Source organism: Trichechus manatus, unplaced genomic scaffold (genome assembly GCF_000243295.1).
Source record: "Trichechus manatus latirostris isolate Lorelei unplaced genomic scaffold, TriManLat1.0 scaffold00040, whole genome shotgun sequence".
NCBI classification, from domain to species: Eukaryota; Metazoa; Chordata; class Mammalia; order Sirenia; family Trichechidae; genus Trichechus; species Trichechus manatus.
The window spans coordinates 9,759,987-9,778,106 of record NW_004443976.1 but is presented as its reverse complement, the minus strand read 5'-3'; the positions used below and the strand labels follow the sequence as shown (position 1 = coordinate 9,778,106).

Sequence of the window (18,120 nt, the reverse complement as noted above, 5' to 3'; positions counted from 1 at the left end):
GAACTACAAGAAATTCAGGCTGGATTCAGAAGAGGACGTGGAACCAGGGATATCACTGCTGATATCAGATGGATCCTGGCTGAAAGCAGAGAATAGCAGAAAGATGTTTACCTGTGTTTTATTGACTGTGCAAAGGCATTCAACTGTGTGGATCATAACAAATTATGGATAACATTGCGAAGAATGGGAATTCCACAACACTTAATTGTGCTCATGTGGAACCTGTACATAGACCAAGAGGCAGTTGTTCGAACAGAACAAAGGGATACTGCATGGTTTAAAGTCAGGAAAGGTGTGCATCAGGGTTGTAGCCTATCACCATACTTATTCAGTCTGTATGCTGAGCAAATAATCCAAGAAGCTGGACTATATGAAGAAGAATGTGGCATCAGGATTGGAGGAAGACTCATTAACAACCTGCATTATGCAGATGACACAACCTTGCTTGCTGAAAGTGAAGAGAACTTGAAGTACTTACTGATAAACATTAAAGACTACAGCCTTCAGTATGGATTACACCTCAACATAAAGAAAACAAAAATCCTCACGACTGGACCAATAAACAACGTCATGATAAATGGAGAAAAGATTGAAGTTGTCAAGGATTTCATTTTATTTGGATCCACAATCAACACCCATGGAAGCAGCAGTCCGGAAATCAAAGGATGTATTGCATTGGGCAAATCTGCTACAAAAGACCTCTTTAAAGGATTAAAAAGCAAAGATATCACTTTAAGGAGTAAGGTGCGCCTGACCCAAGCCATGATGTTTTCAATTGCCTCATATGCATGGGAAAGCTGAACCACGAATAAGGAGGACCAAAGAAGAATTGATGCCTTTGAATTATGGTGTTGGCAAAGAGTACTGAATGTACCATGGACTGCCAGAAAAACAAACAGATCTGTCTTGGAAGAAGTACAACCAGAATTCTCCTTAGAAACAAGGATGGCGAGACTTTATCTCGCATACTTTGGACAAGTTATCAGGAAGAACCAGTCCCTGGAGAAGGACATCATGCTTGGTAAAGTAGAGGGTCAGTAAGAAAGAGGAAGACCCCTAAGGAGATGGACTGACACAGTGACTGCTGAATGGGCTCAAGCATAAAAACGATTATGATGGCGCAGGACTGGGCAGTGTTTCCTTCTGTTGTACATAGGGTCGCTATGAGTCAGAAGTAACTCAATGGCACATAACAACACTATATATATATGTATATATATATATATATATATATATATATATGCTTGTATCATATATATATATGCTTGTATCTCTCATAACCTAAGGAAATGAGAGATACCTATGTTTGTATTTCCTTCTCATAACCTAAGGAAATACAAACATATGTATCTCTCATTTCCTTAGGTTAAATCCTCAAAAGTGGAATTACTGTGTTGATACAGAGGAGGGACATTTTTAAGGCCCTTCTTGATGTTGTCAAATTCTTTTTTGAAAGGTTGATGGCTTTATAGCCAGGCTACAATTAAGAGCATGTCAGTCTTAAAGGATTGGTATGGCTAGCGGGAGGAGAAGGGATTTCACAGAGCAGGAAGAGCAAAAATAAAGGCAAAAATGTAGAAGTAGGAATCTGTGTTTGGGGCACCTGCATGGCCTGTTCATCTGGACCTTTGAAACACATAGCAGAGTGGCAGAAGACACAGCTAGAACTGAGAAGAGTTTGGACTAGTAAGTGGTAAGTAGGAACGTATGGGAGTTCCTGGGTGGTGCAGTTAATGCACTCAGCTGCTAGCTGAAAGGTTGGAAGTTTGAGCCCACCCAGAGGTGCCTTGAAAGAAAGGTCTGGCGAGCTACTTCTGGAAAAAAAAAAAATCAGCCGTTGAAAACCCTATGGAGCATAGTTCTACTCTGACACACATGGAGTCACCATGAGTTAGACTAGACTCAATGGCAGCTGGTAGGAGAGTATGGAAGGTTTTGGAGTAAGGGGGTGACATTATCCAGTTGGACTGTAGGAAAACCGATCTGTTCGACCATGAACGCAGTGGGGAGATTCTAGGGCCTGGCCTCCCCCTTCAGTCTGCATTGTCCTCCAGGTCAGCAGTGGTTAGGACCCAGCAGTGGGAATTGAACTGCACTGAAGGGCGGGGCAGAGACGCTTCCAGAAGCAGAATTTAGAATTCTTGACAGGGATGTGGGGGTGAGAGCAAAACAGCAAGATAACACTGACATTAAGAGAAAGAGCTGGTTTTAGAGATTCTGAGTTGGAGGTGCTGGCTGCCCACCCAGGAGGGCATGTTGTTACTAAGGATATAGATTTGAGGGTGGCTTGGGGGTAGGGTTTCAGATATAATATACAACACCCAGTTAGATTTGAATTGCAGATCAACAATGTGTAATTTCTTAGTGTATTTCCCATGAAGTATTTGGGACATTTATACTAAAAAGTCATTCTTTGTTTATCTGCAATTCAGATTTAACTGGGCACCCCGTATTTTTATTTGCTGAATCTAGCAACCCTACTAGGGGACGAGGACGAAGTGCAGAGTATCCTAGGGGATACCACCAAACTCTGATTTCTGTAGACCCTAACGTAGTGTGATTGGAATAAAAACTCAGAACCAGCATTTCAATTAATTTAATCTTGACTCTTGCTGCTTCTCATCCTAAAGTTTTCTATAAATCCCGAGGGAAGATTTATAAAAGAAAGAAAGAAGGAAGGAAAGAAGAAAGCCCTGGTCATTTGATTTGATTGGCAGCAGTGAGGGTCGTTCTGGTCCTCAGCCTTGCTCAGACTGGTCCCTTCTGCGGGCTTGAGCTTGATTTAGCAGTCTAAAGGGCGGGACAGACAACTGTAATATACTTGTGTGCACATGGATATGCATGTGTGCACACAAACAAAGGAATATATTTACACTCTGTCTTAGTTACCTAGTGGTACTGTAACAGAAATATCATAAGTGGGTGACTTTAAAGAACAGAAAGTAATTTTCTCACCGTTTAGGAGGCTAGAAGTCAAATGCAGGGTTCTAGGGAGAGGTCCTTCTTTGTCTATTGCAGCTTCTAGTAGCTGGCAATCCTTGGGGTTCCTGGGCTTGTAAATTAATCTGCCTTCGTCAGGTAGCACCTGTCTTCCCCCTGTGTGTGTGTGTCTGTGTCTGTGCTGCTCTTTATATAACTCAGAAATGTTTAGGTGTAGGACCCACTCTACACAACTATTTGATGGATTACATCCAATTGCATTATGGAAAGTGATTACATTACATAACGTTAGATGTAAGGTAGTTACGATATATAGGGACAGTGGTGGTGCAGTGGTAGAATTCTCATCTTCCATGTGGGAGACCTGGGTTTGATTCCCAGCCAATGCACCTTCGGCTCAGCTACCACCCACCTGTCGGAGGAGGCTTGTGTTTTGCTGTGGTGCTGAAGAGGTTTCAGCAGAGCTTCCAGACTAAGACGAACTAGGAAGAAAGGTCTAGCGATTGACTCCTGAAAATCAGTTAGTGAAAACTCTATGGATCACAATGGTCTGGTTTGCAGCTGATCATGGGGATGGCACAGGACTGGGCAGCATTTCCTTCCTTCGTGTGTGGGGTTGCCGTGAGTGGACTTGACAGTAGTTACAGCACAGTACATCACATCCACAGGTACAGGGGTTAGGATTCCAGCATATGTTTTGGGGGAAGACAGTTCAATCCATAACACACTGAGATACTTACCTGCATAAAAAGATCCCTGGAAAGATGTTATAGAAGCTGTAAGAGTAGCTGACCTTTGGGGAGAGGCTCTAAGGGATGGGACTGGTAGAAGTAAGACTTCATTACCATCCCTTTGTATATATTGAATTCTTTTTTTAAATGTGCACGTATTGACCTTTGAAATAAACTTTTAAAAAGCTGAAATAGACACAGAAAATGACAAAATTGTTATACAATTTAACAGAGGGACAGCACAGAGGGATCAGAGAAGGGAAGTTCCATGAGGGCAGGGAGTCTTGTCTGGCCCCTAGAATAGAATAGCATGGTGGTGGTTGTTAGTTGCTGTGAATTTGATTCCAACTCATGGGGACCCTGTGCGTGCAGAGTAGATCTGCTCCATAGAGTTTTCAAGGCTGAATTTTCAGAAGCAGATTGCCAGGCTTGTCTTCCGAGGACCCTCTGGATAATTTCAAACTGCCACTCTTTTGGCTAGTAGTTGAGTGCTTAACTGTTTGCACCACCCAGGGACTCCTATAGCACGTGGTAGATACTCAATAACTATTTATTAAAGGAATGAAGGGCTGGCTCAATCATTTCATAATCTAACCACAGAAGGAGGAGTTTGTGTCTCTTAAATTTCACGCAAAGAGGGAGCTACATTCATGGTATTTAAGGAGGAAGAGTTTGTTAGACCCACAATTGAGGGTGCGTTGTTCACAAAAAAGAGAGAGTTGAAGGTGTGGGAGTGAGTGAAATCACTGAGGGAGAAAGCAGGGCAGGAAACCTGGGGAACCCTTACCTGCGGGGCACAGACAACGTGGGAATGGACAGATGGAAGGATGGCGAGGGGGTGTGGTGCCCCAGAGATGAAAGGATGGGCACTTCAGGAAAGACAGGACCGTCAACAATGTCAACATACTCAACAGAGAACACACTGTGGGTTTTCAAAAGGACAGGACATACATTAGTAGTCTTTTTGGAAAAGAAGTTGCCTTCTCTTACACAGGCAGTCCTTGAGTGTGCAAATGGTTAATACACTCGGCTACTGGTCAAAAAGTTGGAGGTTCCAGTCCACCTAGAGGTGCCTTGGAAGAAAGGCCTGGTGATCAACTTCTGAAAAATCAGCCATTGAAAACTCTATGGAGCACGGTTCTACTATGGCGCACAGGTGGAGTCTCTGAGTTAGAACTGACTCTGTGGCAACTGGTTCTTGTTCCCCTATTCAGGGAACTGTGTACCATTTTGGGACACTGCCGCAGGCTTCAGCAGGAAAGAGCGTTCCTTACCCTGCGTTTTTGTCTGTTGTCGTCCCAGGTTGGGGATGAATAAAGACCACTGCCAGACTTAGTGCTGCTAGGCTCCTTAGTCAGTTGTTTGATGGACTAAACTGAATGTCCGGTTTTTTCTCCTCCCAGAACGCTGTTTCCAAGTATGGGTCTCAGTTCCAAGGCAATTCCCAACACGACGCCCTGGAGTTCCTTCTCTGGCTGCTGGATCATGTGCATGAGGACTTGGATGGCTCCTCCCAAAGCGGCGTGTCCGAGAAGGTCAGCTACTCTTTTCTTAAAATTTTTATTGTGGTAAAATACACATGTAACAAAAAAGTTTGTCACCTTAATCATTTTTAAGTGTACAATTCAGTGACATTAATTACATTCATCATGTTGTGCTACCGTCACCACTATCCATTTCCAAATGTTTTTCATCCCCGTAAACAGAAACTCGGAGCCCTGGTGGCGCAGTGGTTAAGAGCTTGGCTGCTAACCAAAAGGTCGGCAGTTCGAATCCACCAGCCACTCCTTGGAAACCCTATGGGGCAGTTCTACTCTGTCCTATAGGGTCACTATGAGTCGGAATCGATTTGATGGCAATGGGTTTTTTTAAACAGAAACTTAGTGTTCCTTCAGCAATTACTGCCCTTCCCCATCCCCCCCACAAGCCTTCAGCCTGTGGTATCTGCTAATCAAATTTTGTTTCTATGTTTTTGCCTATATATTTTCATGTAAGTGGGATCATATAAAATTTGTCCTTTTGTGTCTGACTTATTTCATTTAACATAATGTTTTCAAGCATCACTCTTGAAACAACAACTTGTGTTTGATTTAAAATTTTTCCTTGAGTATTTATTCAATTCTTCACAACTGAATCTTGAAATTTAAATTCTTAGATTCCTGTATAGTCTGGTTACTTTATACGTGGGCTGTTCCCTGCTCTCTTCTCTGAGCTTTCTTTAGACAAGGCACTCCCTCCCATTGCAATATTTCTTGGAGCCCTGGTGGCGCAGTGGTTGAAGCAACCAACTGCTAACCACCAGTGGCTCCATGGGAGAAAGATGTGGCAGTCTGCTTCCATAGGAATTTACAGCCTTGGAAACCCTGTAGGGTTGCTATGAGTTAGAATCGTCTTAATGGCAGTGGGTTTGGTTTGGGTTTGAATCCCAGTGATAAAGTAAATAACCAAACCAGTTGCCACCAAGTCAGCTTCGACTCATAGCGATACCATGTGTGTCAGAGCAGAACTGTGTTCTGTAGGGTTTCAATGACTGATTTTTCTGCAGTAGATTGCCAAGCCTTTCTTCTGAGGCACCTCTGGGTGGACTTGAACCTCTAACTGAGCTGTTAACCATTTGCACCACCCAGGGACTGATAAAATGAATAGGATTTCCTTTTGGTTTAACATTTTAAAAACTTCCGTTTTGTCTATATTCTGTGCATTTTTGTGGTCATTTGGAGGCCGTGAGTACCATTCTTTTTACTTTCAGATGGTACCATTCTCAACTCTACTGTTGTGCGTTCAGTTACTGTATGTTTACGCAAATACTGTGCGCCTTCTACGTTTGTCAACCGCGCCCTCCCCCAAGAGGTAGTTTTGTAAGCACGCTATGCTAATTTTTTAAACAGCAACATGTAAAAAAAAAAAATTGGCATAGTGGTGCTTATGAAAATACCTCGCGGGGGGTGGAGGGAGGAGGGCATGGTTGGCAAACAAAGGTGGAAGGCGTGCATTATTTGTGTAAAAATATGGTATTTTTCCTACAGAGCAGCAATTCCCAGCCTTTTTTTTCAAGACACACGATGGATGATTTTCACGTGCACATTTAGCACTTCCAGTTTTTGATGAAACCCCAAACCTTCTTTAGGAAAAAGAGAGGACTATAATAATTTATAATAGCCATAGTTAATTGCCACATCAGCTATGTTCCCTATGGCCTTTGCTAAACAAAAATCAATGATGGGTTATGTTCTAATCCCCTCCTTTTATCTCCCACTCAAGAAAGTAAAGATGAGTGAAGTTATTATAAGTTGAGTGAACAAAGTTATGACAACAATACCCACGAATAATCTGCTGTAATGAAAGATAGTGTTTCACAAACTTTGGTAATTAATCCGCAGCACAGTACTTTTGATGTAGCTTGCAAATGATCCAGACCCAGCCATGAGAATTCCTTTACCTGTTTATTTTTTGGTTCTGTTTGGTTTTAAATCTGGACACTTTATTTCCATCCCTCTCATGAATCCATTAAAAACCTCTTGGGATGTTTTTAGGCCTATCAGCCATTACCTCCCCATGTCTTCATTTGTTTGGAGCCCATCACTGTGAATAAGAAGGAATGAGTGGCTCAGGAGGCTGAGTTTATTTTTTTTTTTAATTCTTTTCTTTCAACTTTATCCACATAGCCAAATGTCATCTTTGTTTCTTTCTCTTTCAAAATGACAACTTGCAACTTTAAGAAGAATATAACTATATGTCTCAAGTAAGAAGAGACCTATTTTTTTATTGTTATGTTCTAAGTGAAAGTTTACAGTTCAAGTTAGTCTCTCATACAAAAACTTATACATATATTGTTATGTGACCCTAGTTGCTCTCCCTATACTGTGACAGCATACTCCTCCTTTCCACCCCGGATTTCCCGTGTCCATTGAACCAGCTCCTGACCCTCTCTGACTTCTCATCTCGCCTCTGGACAGGAGCTGCCCATTCATGTACCTACTTGAGCTAAGAAGCACACTCTTCACGAGTCTCATTTTATGTCCCATAGTCCAGTCTAATCTTTGTCTGGAGAGTTGGCCTCGGGAATGGTTTCAGTCCTGGGAAAACAGAGAGTCTGGGGACCATGTCTTCCAGGGTCCCTCCAGTCTCAGTCAGACCATTAAGTCTGACCATTAAGGGACTCTCTGTTGTGTTCCCTGTCAGTGCGGTCATTCTGGGAGCTGGGCACCATCTAGTTCTTCTGGTCTCAGGCTGATGGAGTCTCTGGTTTATATGGCCCCTTCTGAGAAGAGAGCTGTTTGTGTGTGTGCGTGCGCGCGTGCGTGTGCTACCATCACTACTATTTGCAAAACCTTGTCATCACCTTAAATAGAAACTTAGTGACGCTTAAGCAATAACTTTCTGTTCCCCCTCCTCCCAGGCCCTGATAACCACTAATCTACTTTCTGTCTCTGTGCATTTTCCTATTCTAGTTATTTCATATACATGGGATCATACAATATTTGTCCTTTTGTGTCTGACTCATTTCACTCAGCATGATGTTTTCAAGGTTCATCCGTGTTGTAGCATGTATCAGGACTTCATTTCTCTTTGTGACGAATAATGTTGCATTGTATGGATACACCACATTTTGTTTATCCATTCATCTGTTGATGGACATTTGGGTTGTTTTGAATGGACCTATTTAAAACAACAATATACTGTTACTAAAGCTAATAGCTTTACATAGCTTCAAAAACAGTTTTAATGCCTAAGACAGTATTAATGGGTTGCCAAAATGCATGGAACAAGGGAAGTAGTGATTGTACTGTACTCTGTACTCCGTAGATCACAAATTGGAGTATTATGTACACTATGAATAACCACTGTCATTTATAGAGTGCTTGTAGGGTTATTATTCCCATTTTATATATAAGTAAGCCAAGAATCAGAGAGGTTGGGTAACCTTCCCTAAGCAACACAGCTAAAGAAGGGACAGTCAGGATTCAAGCGTAAGGGGGTCTGACTTGAAAGTCTGTACTCTTATATTAGAAATAACTACCCGTATCATTGCTAGGGAAGAAAGGCCTGGTGATCTACTTCCAAAAATCAGCTGATGAAAACCCTATGGATCACACTGGCTCAGTCTTCAATTGATCATGGGGATGGTGCAGGGCTGGAAAGCATCTTATTTCATGGTGCATGGGGCTGCCGTGAGTCAGTGGTCGACTCAGTGGCAGCTAACACAACAATATTTTCCCTCGAGTGGGAGGCAGTGGTGGTTCAGTGGTAGAATTCTTCCCTTCCACGCGGAAGACCTGGATTTGATTTACCTCATGTGCAGCCAGCCACCACCCATCTGTCAGTCGAGGTGTGTGTGGCTATGATGCCGAACAGGTTTCAGCAGAGCTTCCAAACTAAGACAGACTAGGAAGAAAGGCCCAGTGATCTGCTTCTGAAAATAAGCCAGTAAAAACCTATGGATCACAACAGTCCAATCCGAAACCAATCATGAGGATGGCACAGGACCAGGCAGCATTTAGTTTTGTTGTGCATGGAGTTGCCGTGCCAACAACAACAACAAGATCACCCCTAAAACACACAAACGAAACAAAGCAAACAGTCACCACCGCAGCAAGACCTGGGAGTACCATACACCAAAAGTTTATGTGGGTTTCTCTTCGCTGTGGGATTATGGGTGGCTTTTCTTCTATTGACAGTGATTTTCTGTTTATATTATCTAGATCCTTCTAGTTGTGAGTGACAAAAATTTCGCTTGACTCAACTTAAGGAAAAGGAATTTCTTGGCTTTTATAACTAGGTAGACGAAGGGTTAGACCAGCTTCAGATAGGGTAGGATTCAAGGACTCAGACAATGCCATTGGTCTTTGATCTCTTTAGCTCTTCTGGCTTCTCAGTCCAGCTCTGCACATATGGTGGCAAGAGGGCCCCTGCAATCCTAATGCTATGTAGTCTCTGAAGGATCTGATTGTCTCAGCTTGGTCTGCATGTCCATCCATGGACATGTGGCCAGCAGAAGGGAATATTCTAATTGGGCATCCTGGGTTGCATACCTGTGGTAATGAAACTCCACCAAATTATGTGGGCCAAAGAGGGCTTTTCTAGAATTGGGACGGGTTGCTTCCCCAAAGAAAGGAATGCTGAGAAGATAAACATATGTCCACTACACTGTATTCCAAAATTTTACAGTGCATGGCCTCCAGAGATACTAGGTCCTAATCCCTGAAACCTCTAGATGTTACCTTATATGGCAAAGACTTTGCAGATGTGATTAAGTGAAGGATTTTGAGACGGGGAGATTATGCCCGGTTACCTGTGTGAGTCCTAAATGCCATCACAAGTGTCCTAATAAAAGAGAGGAAGAGGGGAATTTGAGAAACACGGAGGAGAAGGGGATATGAAGACAGAGCAGAGAGATTTGAAGATGCTGGCCGTGAAGATTGTTGTAATGCAGTCACAAGCCCAGGAGTGCCGACAGCCACCAGACGCTGGCAAAGGCAAGGAACAGATTCTCCCCTAGAGCCTCTGGGGAGAGCTTGGCCTTGCGGACACCTTGATCTCTGCCCAGTGAAACTTCTGGCCTCCAGAACTGTGAGAGAATAAATTTCTGTTGTTTTAAGCCACAAGTTTGCAGTAACTTGTTATAGCAGCCACAAGAACTAATTCTCAAGGGAACGCACAGAAGGCCACAACAGGACAGACGGTGCTAATGTGAAAACTGGCTCACTGGAAAATATGGACAGGAACAGGTTAGTGGGCGGAAGATGGGAAGATTTGGTATGGATGTGTTGGAAGTGATGCCAGCCCACCCAAGTGGCGTCTAGACAGATGGGGCCAGCAGGATAGAGATAAAGAACAGATAGAGATAAAGAACATCAACCCAGAAGAAATAGATGAAGAGGGGTGAGTATGAGTGAGCATTTGTCAACATTTATCCTTCAGTTTTGCTCTTTCAACATTTTCTTTCTGCCTATCAGGGAATTTGGGAGGTCAAGGGATCAAAAGAGCATTGAGTTATGGTAAAGGCAACACTGAAGGTACAAATTCAGTACAAGGCCTAGGCCCAGAAAGGGATGATGGGCCCAGCAGGAGGCGGTAGACTCAATGATTTGAAAGAGGCTGAGTGATTGAGGTACATCTAATCTTCCTTTTTTTCCTCATTTTTTTTGCAGCTTCAGCCTGAAGCCAGTAAAAACTCTGAGAACCTGTCACCAACTGCTCAGCTTCCTCTAGGTCAAAGCTTTGTGCAAAGCCACTTTCAAGCACAATATAGGTAAGAATGGGACGTCTTTAGATTTCCTCACCCAGGGCTCCACGTAATTATTTGCCAGATTTACCCTGAGATTAAAAAAAAAACAACAAAACCCAGAAATATCCTTCTCGCTCTCATTTTAATTTCCATTTAACAACTTATTCCTATCTGACCTTTAGTAATTCTTCTTCTTCTTCTTCCAGCTTCTCCCCTTGTGTGAATGTGGAGGCCAAGGTCTTACCAGTGAGCAGTCACTGTCAAGTAGGGGAAGCCTATCCTGGTTTTTTTTTGTTTTTTTTTTTAAGCCAGAGAGTCGAATACCAGCATTGTGGAGGTTATTAAAAAATATATAATTACATGGCTTTTGACTCAGAAAGTATGTATTCTTTTTGGACTTTTATATATGACAGTATCAGAGAATCACACAAGGCAGAACATTTTCAAGTACCACGCTTTAGTGAGAACACTAATTGTAGTGGGAGGTCAGAGGCAAAATCCCCCTGCGCTTCATGGAGGAGGTGTATCTTTTGATGGGCTTTGAAGGGTGAATAGGATTGAATGGGTGGGAACATATTCCACAAGAATGAACACGAGCTTAACGGTGAGATGTGCGCAGTGATCTGGACTTAGAGGAAGCCAGTTGTTACAGAGAACCTCCTCCAGCTGAGGTACTTGCCTATATATGTTTTATTTAATCCTTAAAAGAGCCTCAGGACTTGAGTGTTAAAATCTGGAAGGTTGGGCTTTTCCCAAGGACACATGTAAGTGACAACCAGGATGTGTCCTCTGATCTGTCTCTGAAGCACAAGTTCTGCTTTTGTTTTCTTTGTAATTCTTCCTCTTCTTTTGCTTTTCTATCTCACCTGTTTCTCTTATGATTTTCTGCTGTTACATCAGTTGCACAGAAAGTATGCCCTCTTGTTCTCTACCGTGAATACTAAAGAAAATTTTAATACATAGTTTTCTTCTGAATACTGCATTAAATCATTTTCAGAGGTGTACTTTTCTGAGTCTTCTGAGTACCATTCCTTTTCTTGTGCTTTGCAGTTTTTCATAGGCCATTTTTTTTGTTTTTTTTCATATTTTTTACTTTTCTTCAAATGATCATTCAGTCTTGTAGAATTCACTTATAGCCATTTATTTCCATACTTCCTGTCCACTTATTTTGAAGATTTGTGTTCTTTGTGTTTGGAAAGGAGGTGACTTAAAATTGCCCAGAAACTGATTTAGGATTTATATTATGTTCAGTAATTGCCAGTAAAATAAATAGGATATGATCACTGTCTTTGAGGGTGATTATTTATTTAGGAAGACCAGATAGTCTCTGAAACACTCGGGAAGAATGCCAAAGCTGCTTTTCACTGGAGCAGAAAATCCACAGCACTTGACATTCTCTTGTTCTCTGCTCCACCAGACAGGAGGACCCTGAAGAAATAGCCAGAATGACCAGGGGACACCCAATTTCTGTCCTTGGTCACTTAGAATATTGAGTTATGAAAATATCTTCTAAATGAGCACAAATTTCATCGTTGTCCATGAAGAAAGGCCCACTTATTTCCTGAGGGGTGTGGTAACAAACTATGAAGTATGAATAAAGGAAACCTAAATTTCATGTCTACTATATTAGTTCCCATGGCGCCCTGGTGGCGCAGTGGTTAAGAGCTCGGCTGCTAACCAAAAGGTCGGGAGTTTGAATCCACCAGCCGCTTCTTGGAAACTCTATGGTTTCGATGTGATGGCAACGGGTACGGGTAGTATTTCCCTAGGGCTGCCATAATAAAGTACCACAAACTGGGTGGTTTAAAACAACAAAAATTTATTCTCTTGAAGTTCTAGAGGCTAGAGGTCTGAAATCAAGGTGTTGACAGAGCCATACTCCCTCTGAAGGCTGCCTTCTTTCTTTGCCTTGTCCAGCTTCTGGTCACCCTAAGTGTTCCTTGACTTGTGGTAGGGTAGCCCCAGTCTCTGCCTGTGTCTCCACACGGCCATCCTCTGTGTCTGTCTCTATCTCTCTCCTGTTCTTAGAAGGACACCAGCCGTAAGGGATTAGGGTCCATCCTCATCTTAATCACATCTGCAAAGACCCTATTTCCAAATAAGGTCACATTCACATGTACCAGGGGTTAGGACTTGAACATATCTTTTAGCGGGGGACACAATTCAACCCATAATAGCTATCAACCTTATTTAGCCATGAAAGCTACTCGTAGGGTGTCTGTCTTGAGGTGCCGAAAGCAGAGGTTACTAGAAACAAAATTAAGGAAACAGAGGAAGAGAAAAATAGAGGAAGAGAAAGAAGACTGTCTAGAAAAAGGGAAAGGTGGACATAAGGGGGCATTCTAGAGAGTAGGGGGAGGTCACCAATAATTGCCACTGGGTAGAATTCGCTGGTGGTGTTGTACAAGAAATTCACTCATTTCTCTGCTGACACTCTTTTCTCTGGCCTTTTCCCTGTTCGTCTACACAAATCCTCTCCCCCTTTCCTTCCTCAAAATATTTAAGTGCCTGCTATTGTGCTTGGTACAGTGGTTACAGTGAGGGCAAAACTCCCTGTCCATGAGACAGAAATACCAATCAAATATGTATTCACTGATTGTGTAGATATTTAATTCATGCCTACTCCGTGCCAGGTAGAGTCCCTGGGTGGTACAAACAGTTGTGTTTGGCTGCTAACTGAAAGGTTGGAGGTTGAAGTCCTCCCCGAGGCACTACAGAAGAAAGTCCTGGCAGTCTACTTCTGAAAAATCAGCCATTGAAAACCCTATGGAGCACAGTTGTACCCAGACGTACAGCGGTCACCATGAGTCAGCGTCGGCTCAGCGGCACGTGGTTTGGTTTATGTGCCGGCTACTTTTCTAGGTGCCGGGAGTTGAGCTGTGAACAAGACCCAGTCCCTGTTCTCAGGGAGCTCACATTCTGTTGGAGAAGGTGTTAGATACTACAGAGGTAAACAAACAACTTGTGACTGTGATAAGGGAAATGATAGGGAGTAACTTGGGAGGTGGGGGAGGTTGTCAGGGAAGGCTTCTTTTCAGAGGGGACATTTGAGCTGAGTGACAAGGTGTCAACCATTCATTCAAGTAGTTGGGGACAGAGAATTCCAGGTAGAGGCAACAGCAAAGGTGAAGGCCCTAAGGTGGGAATACTCTTGGCGAGTTCAAGGATCAGAAAGGCCATTGTAGCTGTCAAGTAGTGAGTGGGTAGGAGATGAGGCTGACAGGTAGGCAGGACCTGGCGGTGCAGTCTTCAGTCCATGGGTAAGAAGTGCGGGCTTTAGTCTAACTGGCACCGAAAGCCATTGGAAAGTTTAAAGCAGGGCGTTGTCTAGTTTATCAGCTAGTTAGTTTGGTCGTTATGGCAAGAATAGAAGCAGGAGCAGTAGTTGAGATGCAGAAAGAGAATGATGAGGCAGTGGTGACTCAGTGGTAGAATTCTCACCCTCCGTGCGAGAGACCTGGGTTCAATTCTTGGCCAGTGCACCTCATGCGCAGCCACCACCCATCCCTCAGTGGAGGCCTCTGCATTATGTTGCTAAATAGATTTCAGTGGAGCTTCCAGACAAAGATAGACCAGGAAGAAAGACGTGGTGATCTACTTCTGAAAATTAGACAGTGAAAACCCTCTGAATCACACTGGTCCAATTCCTAAGTGATCATGGGGATGCAGTGTTTTGTTCCATTCTGCACTGAGTTGGGGACCAACTTGATGGCGGCTAATAACAAGAAAGAAAATGATGGCAGCTGGGGCCCAGAGGCAGTGGTGGAGGTGGAGAGAAGTAGATTTGAGATATGTTTTTGATGTAGATTCAACAGGACTTATAGTGGGTTTAGGAGTGTGGGGTGGAGGGACTGAGGGAAGACCAGAACCTAGGGTGATGTCTGGGTTTTTAGATAATGATAAGTGGCGAGTTCTTTGAAGGAAAACTTTATGTGCACATTACAGGTACCTGACTCAGTGTGGAGTGAATCAGGCAGGGGTAGGGGGTTCCCTGAGGAAGTGACATTTGAGCTGATCAGAGTCTAAGGACTACAAGTGCCCTTTGGGTAGATTTTTCCCCTGTAGGATGATGAATATGAGGTGAGATGTTCATGCTATAAACGGACCAGTGACAGCTAAAGACACCTGCTTCATGCCTGGCAGTCTAGTAGAGAAAAAGGAAGTCAGGGCACCCATCTAGGTTGGGGTGCTTGCAGTCTGAGAAGTGACTTTCTGCAGCAGCCACTGGGGGCCAGCTCCAAGCTGATGCTCATGAGTGGTGGTACCTGCAGCTCTGGCTACTCTTTGGCTTCCTTGCCACTGGGGGGCTTGATGGGAAGTTGCTCTGGTATCATGAAATTATGGCATTGAGAGATGGAAGTGCTATCATAGGCGAATTCAGCGGCTTCTGTTCATTGAGGTTGTCCCTCCTCCATCCCTTCTCCTTGCCTTTTTAGGGGGCTGGGTTTTTTTCTTTCTTTTTTTTTTTTGTTTTAATTGTTATAAAATATATGTAATCCAACATTTGCCAGTTCAACATTTTTCAGGTATACAGTTTCATGATGTCAATCGCATTAATCATGTTTGGTGACCATCACCCATGGCGGGGGCTGCGTTTTTGATTTTGGTTGGAGAGAAGGAAGGATAGTGGTAGGGTGCTGGAGGTTGTAGACCATCGGGATAAATGTTAGTTATTCTGTATGGTTGTTACTTCAACCTGGAAACATCCGCGAGTTGAATCACCAAGGATTGTTGCTACGTTGGACTTATGGCTAGAGGAGGGAGTGTGTGTGTGTGTGTGTGGGGTGTGTGTGTGTATTTAAGTTCTTCATGTAATTAGTAGCCTTTGTTTGTGGAAAGTATAACCTGTAGTCCCTATTCCAGGCAGTATTTTCTTTTAGGCAGAATCTATATATATATATATTTTTATTGTACTTCAGGTGAAGGTTTACAGAACAAATAGCTTCTCATTAAACAGTCAGTACACATACTGTTTCATGACATTGGTTAACAACCCCATGACATGTCAACCCTCTCCCTTCTTAACCTTTTTTTTTTTTTTTTGTTGAAAATATACATATAGGCAGAATATATTTTTGATCAGTCACTAGAGAAGGACACCATGGTTGGTGAAGTAGAGGGCCAGCGAAAACAGAGGAAACCCTCCGTGGGGTGGATTGACACAATAGCCGCGACAATGGACTCAAACATACCAAGGATCGTGAAAATGGCGCAGGACCGGGCAACATTCTGTTCTGTTGTACGTGGGGTTGCCATGAGTCGGAGCTGACTCAATGGCAGCTAATAACAACAATATGTTTTTGAAGGTTTTTTTAGGACACATCATGGAGAGGGGAAACCTTGCTTCTGGGTTGTCATAATTGCTATCATTTGCTTGGATATCTGCTCCACGGTCTGGTGATATAGGTAAAGTTGACCAGATTAGAGGCGTCAGGTGTGCATTCAGCAGCCGTGGAAGGTCAGAATGGCAAAATGTGCAGCATCAAAACCTGGGACCCATTTCTGGGCATCTGCAGCTGGTGGCAAGCAAATAACAGTTCTGGGTTTGGTAGCAGCTGACTAGGTTTGCTTTGTAACAGATAGAATTTGATAAGGAGAATACCTTAGAAAACTGGGCAAGTGCAGATTGAAGGGCAGTGGGGTGATTTTCTTTCCCAGTGAGAACCTGGGGCAGGAGGGGCCCATAGAATAGGACTGTCCATGCTCTGCAGGGCACGGTAAGGATGAGAGGGCCTCTCAGGCCACATTGGGCTATTGCTGTATCCTGATAACATCTGGCGTTTTTTGTGTAAGTGAAGCTGCTTCTCCTTCTTCTTCCTAACCTGCTGATCACACTCACTCCAAGAAACAAGCATCTTTCACATTCTGCGTGGTTTATATTATGAAAACAATACATTCTCCTCATTCTCTAAACATAAAATTAGATCATTCTATGTTTTTTTTTCCAGAGTCCCTGAGTAGTGCAAATGGTTAGCGCACTCAGCTACTAACTGAAAGTTCGGAGGTTCAGGTCCACCCAGAGTTGCCTCAGAAGAAAGGCCTGGCAATCTACTTGTGAAAAATCAGGCATTAAAAACCCTAGGAAGCACAGCTCTACTCTGACACACATGGGGTCGCAAACCCATTGCCACTGAGTCGATTCTCACTCATAGTGACCTTATAGGACAGAGTAGAACTGTTCCATAGGGTTTCTAAGGAGCAGCTGGTGGATTCGAACTGCCAACCTTTAGGTTAGCAGCCAAGCTCTTAACTATTTTGCCACCAGGCCTCCAAGGGAATATAGAGAATATGAATAACTGTGTATATATCTACTCTGAAAAAGAAATGATGCCTCACTCCCTTATATAAAAGGTTCTGCAGGAATGATAACGAGTATAGACTCTAGAGCCTGAACCTAGCTCTGTCACTTAAAAGCTGTGTGTTCTTGGGCAAGTTACTTAACTTCTTTGTGCCTCAATTTTCTCCTCTGTAAAATAGGGATAATGTTAGTATGTACCCCCATAAGTGGTTGTTATGGGTAGTAAATAGGTTTATGTATGTGCAACGCTCAGAACAATGCCCAGTACTTAGTAAACACCGTTTAAAGGTTAGCTATTAAGCAATTGCCTTTGAGTCAATTCTAGCAACTACTATTAGCTGCTATTTTCTGAACTTGATTGTTTCCACATCAGTGCAATAAGGAGGTTGAACTACTTCAGTGGTTCTCCACCTTGGGAGAATGCTAGAACCACCTGGGAGCTTTTAAAAATACTAACGCCTGGGCCCCAACATACCCCAGTTGAAACAGAATCTCTGGGAATAGGGCCTGGACATGTGCATTTTTACACAGCTTCCTATGTGATTCTGGGGCACAGTTGTGCTGTGAACCAGGGATAGATGGCCCTGAGATCCCTGGAAGCTTGAAAGTTGGCATGTTTCCATCTCCTTGGAGGGGTGGAAGCTCCCTTCCCATTCTCAACGCACTGACGTTCTTGTTCGTTGCCATCAAGTTGGCTGCGACTCACAGCGTTGCCCTGTCCTGCGCCATGTTCGTGATTGTTGCTGTGTTGGAGTCCATCGTTACGGCTATTGTGTCAGTCCATCTCACCGAAGGCCTCCCTCGTCTTTGCCACAACCCTCCACTTTACCACCCATGATGTCCTTTTCCGGCGATTGGTCTTTCCTGATGCTGTGTCCAAAGTAAGCAAGTCGAAGTCTCCACATTTTCGCTTCTAAGGAACA

General features: G+C 43.3%; 1 protein-coding gene across 1 annotated transcript in view; it reads left to right on the top strand.

Annotated features, from left to right (window-relative positions):
• Nucleotides 1-18,120, top strand: part of USP43 (ubiquitin specific peptidase 43) — a 77,733-nt gene that overhangs the window by 7,487 nt on the left and 52,126 nt on the right. The window contains exons 2-3 of the mRNA XM_004376200.2: nucleotides 5,075-5,206; nucleotides 10,823-10,923. Of these exons, the coding sequence (XP_004376257.1) occupies nucleotides 5,075-5,206; nucleotides 10,823-10,923 (233 nt within the window). The remainder of the gene's footprint in view (nucleotides 1-5,074; nucleotides 5,207-10,822; nucleotides 10,924-18,120) is intronic.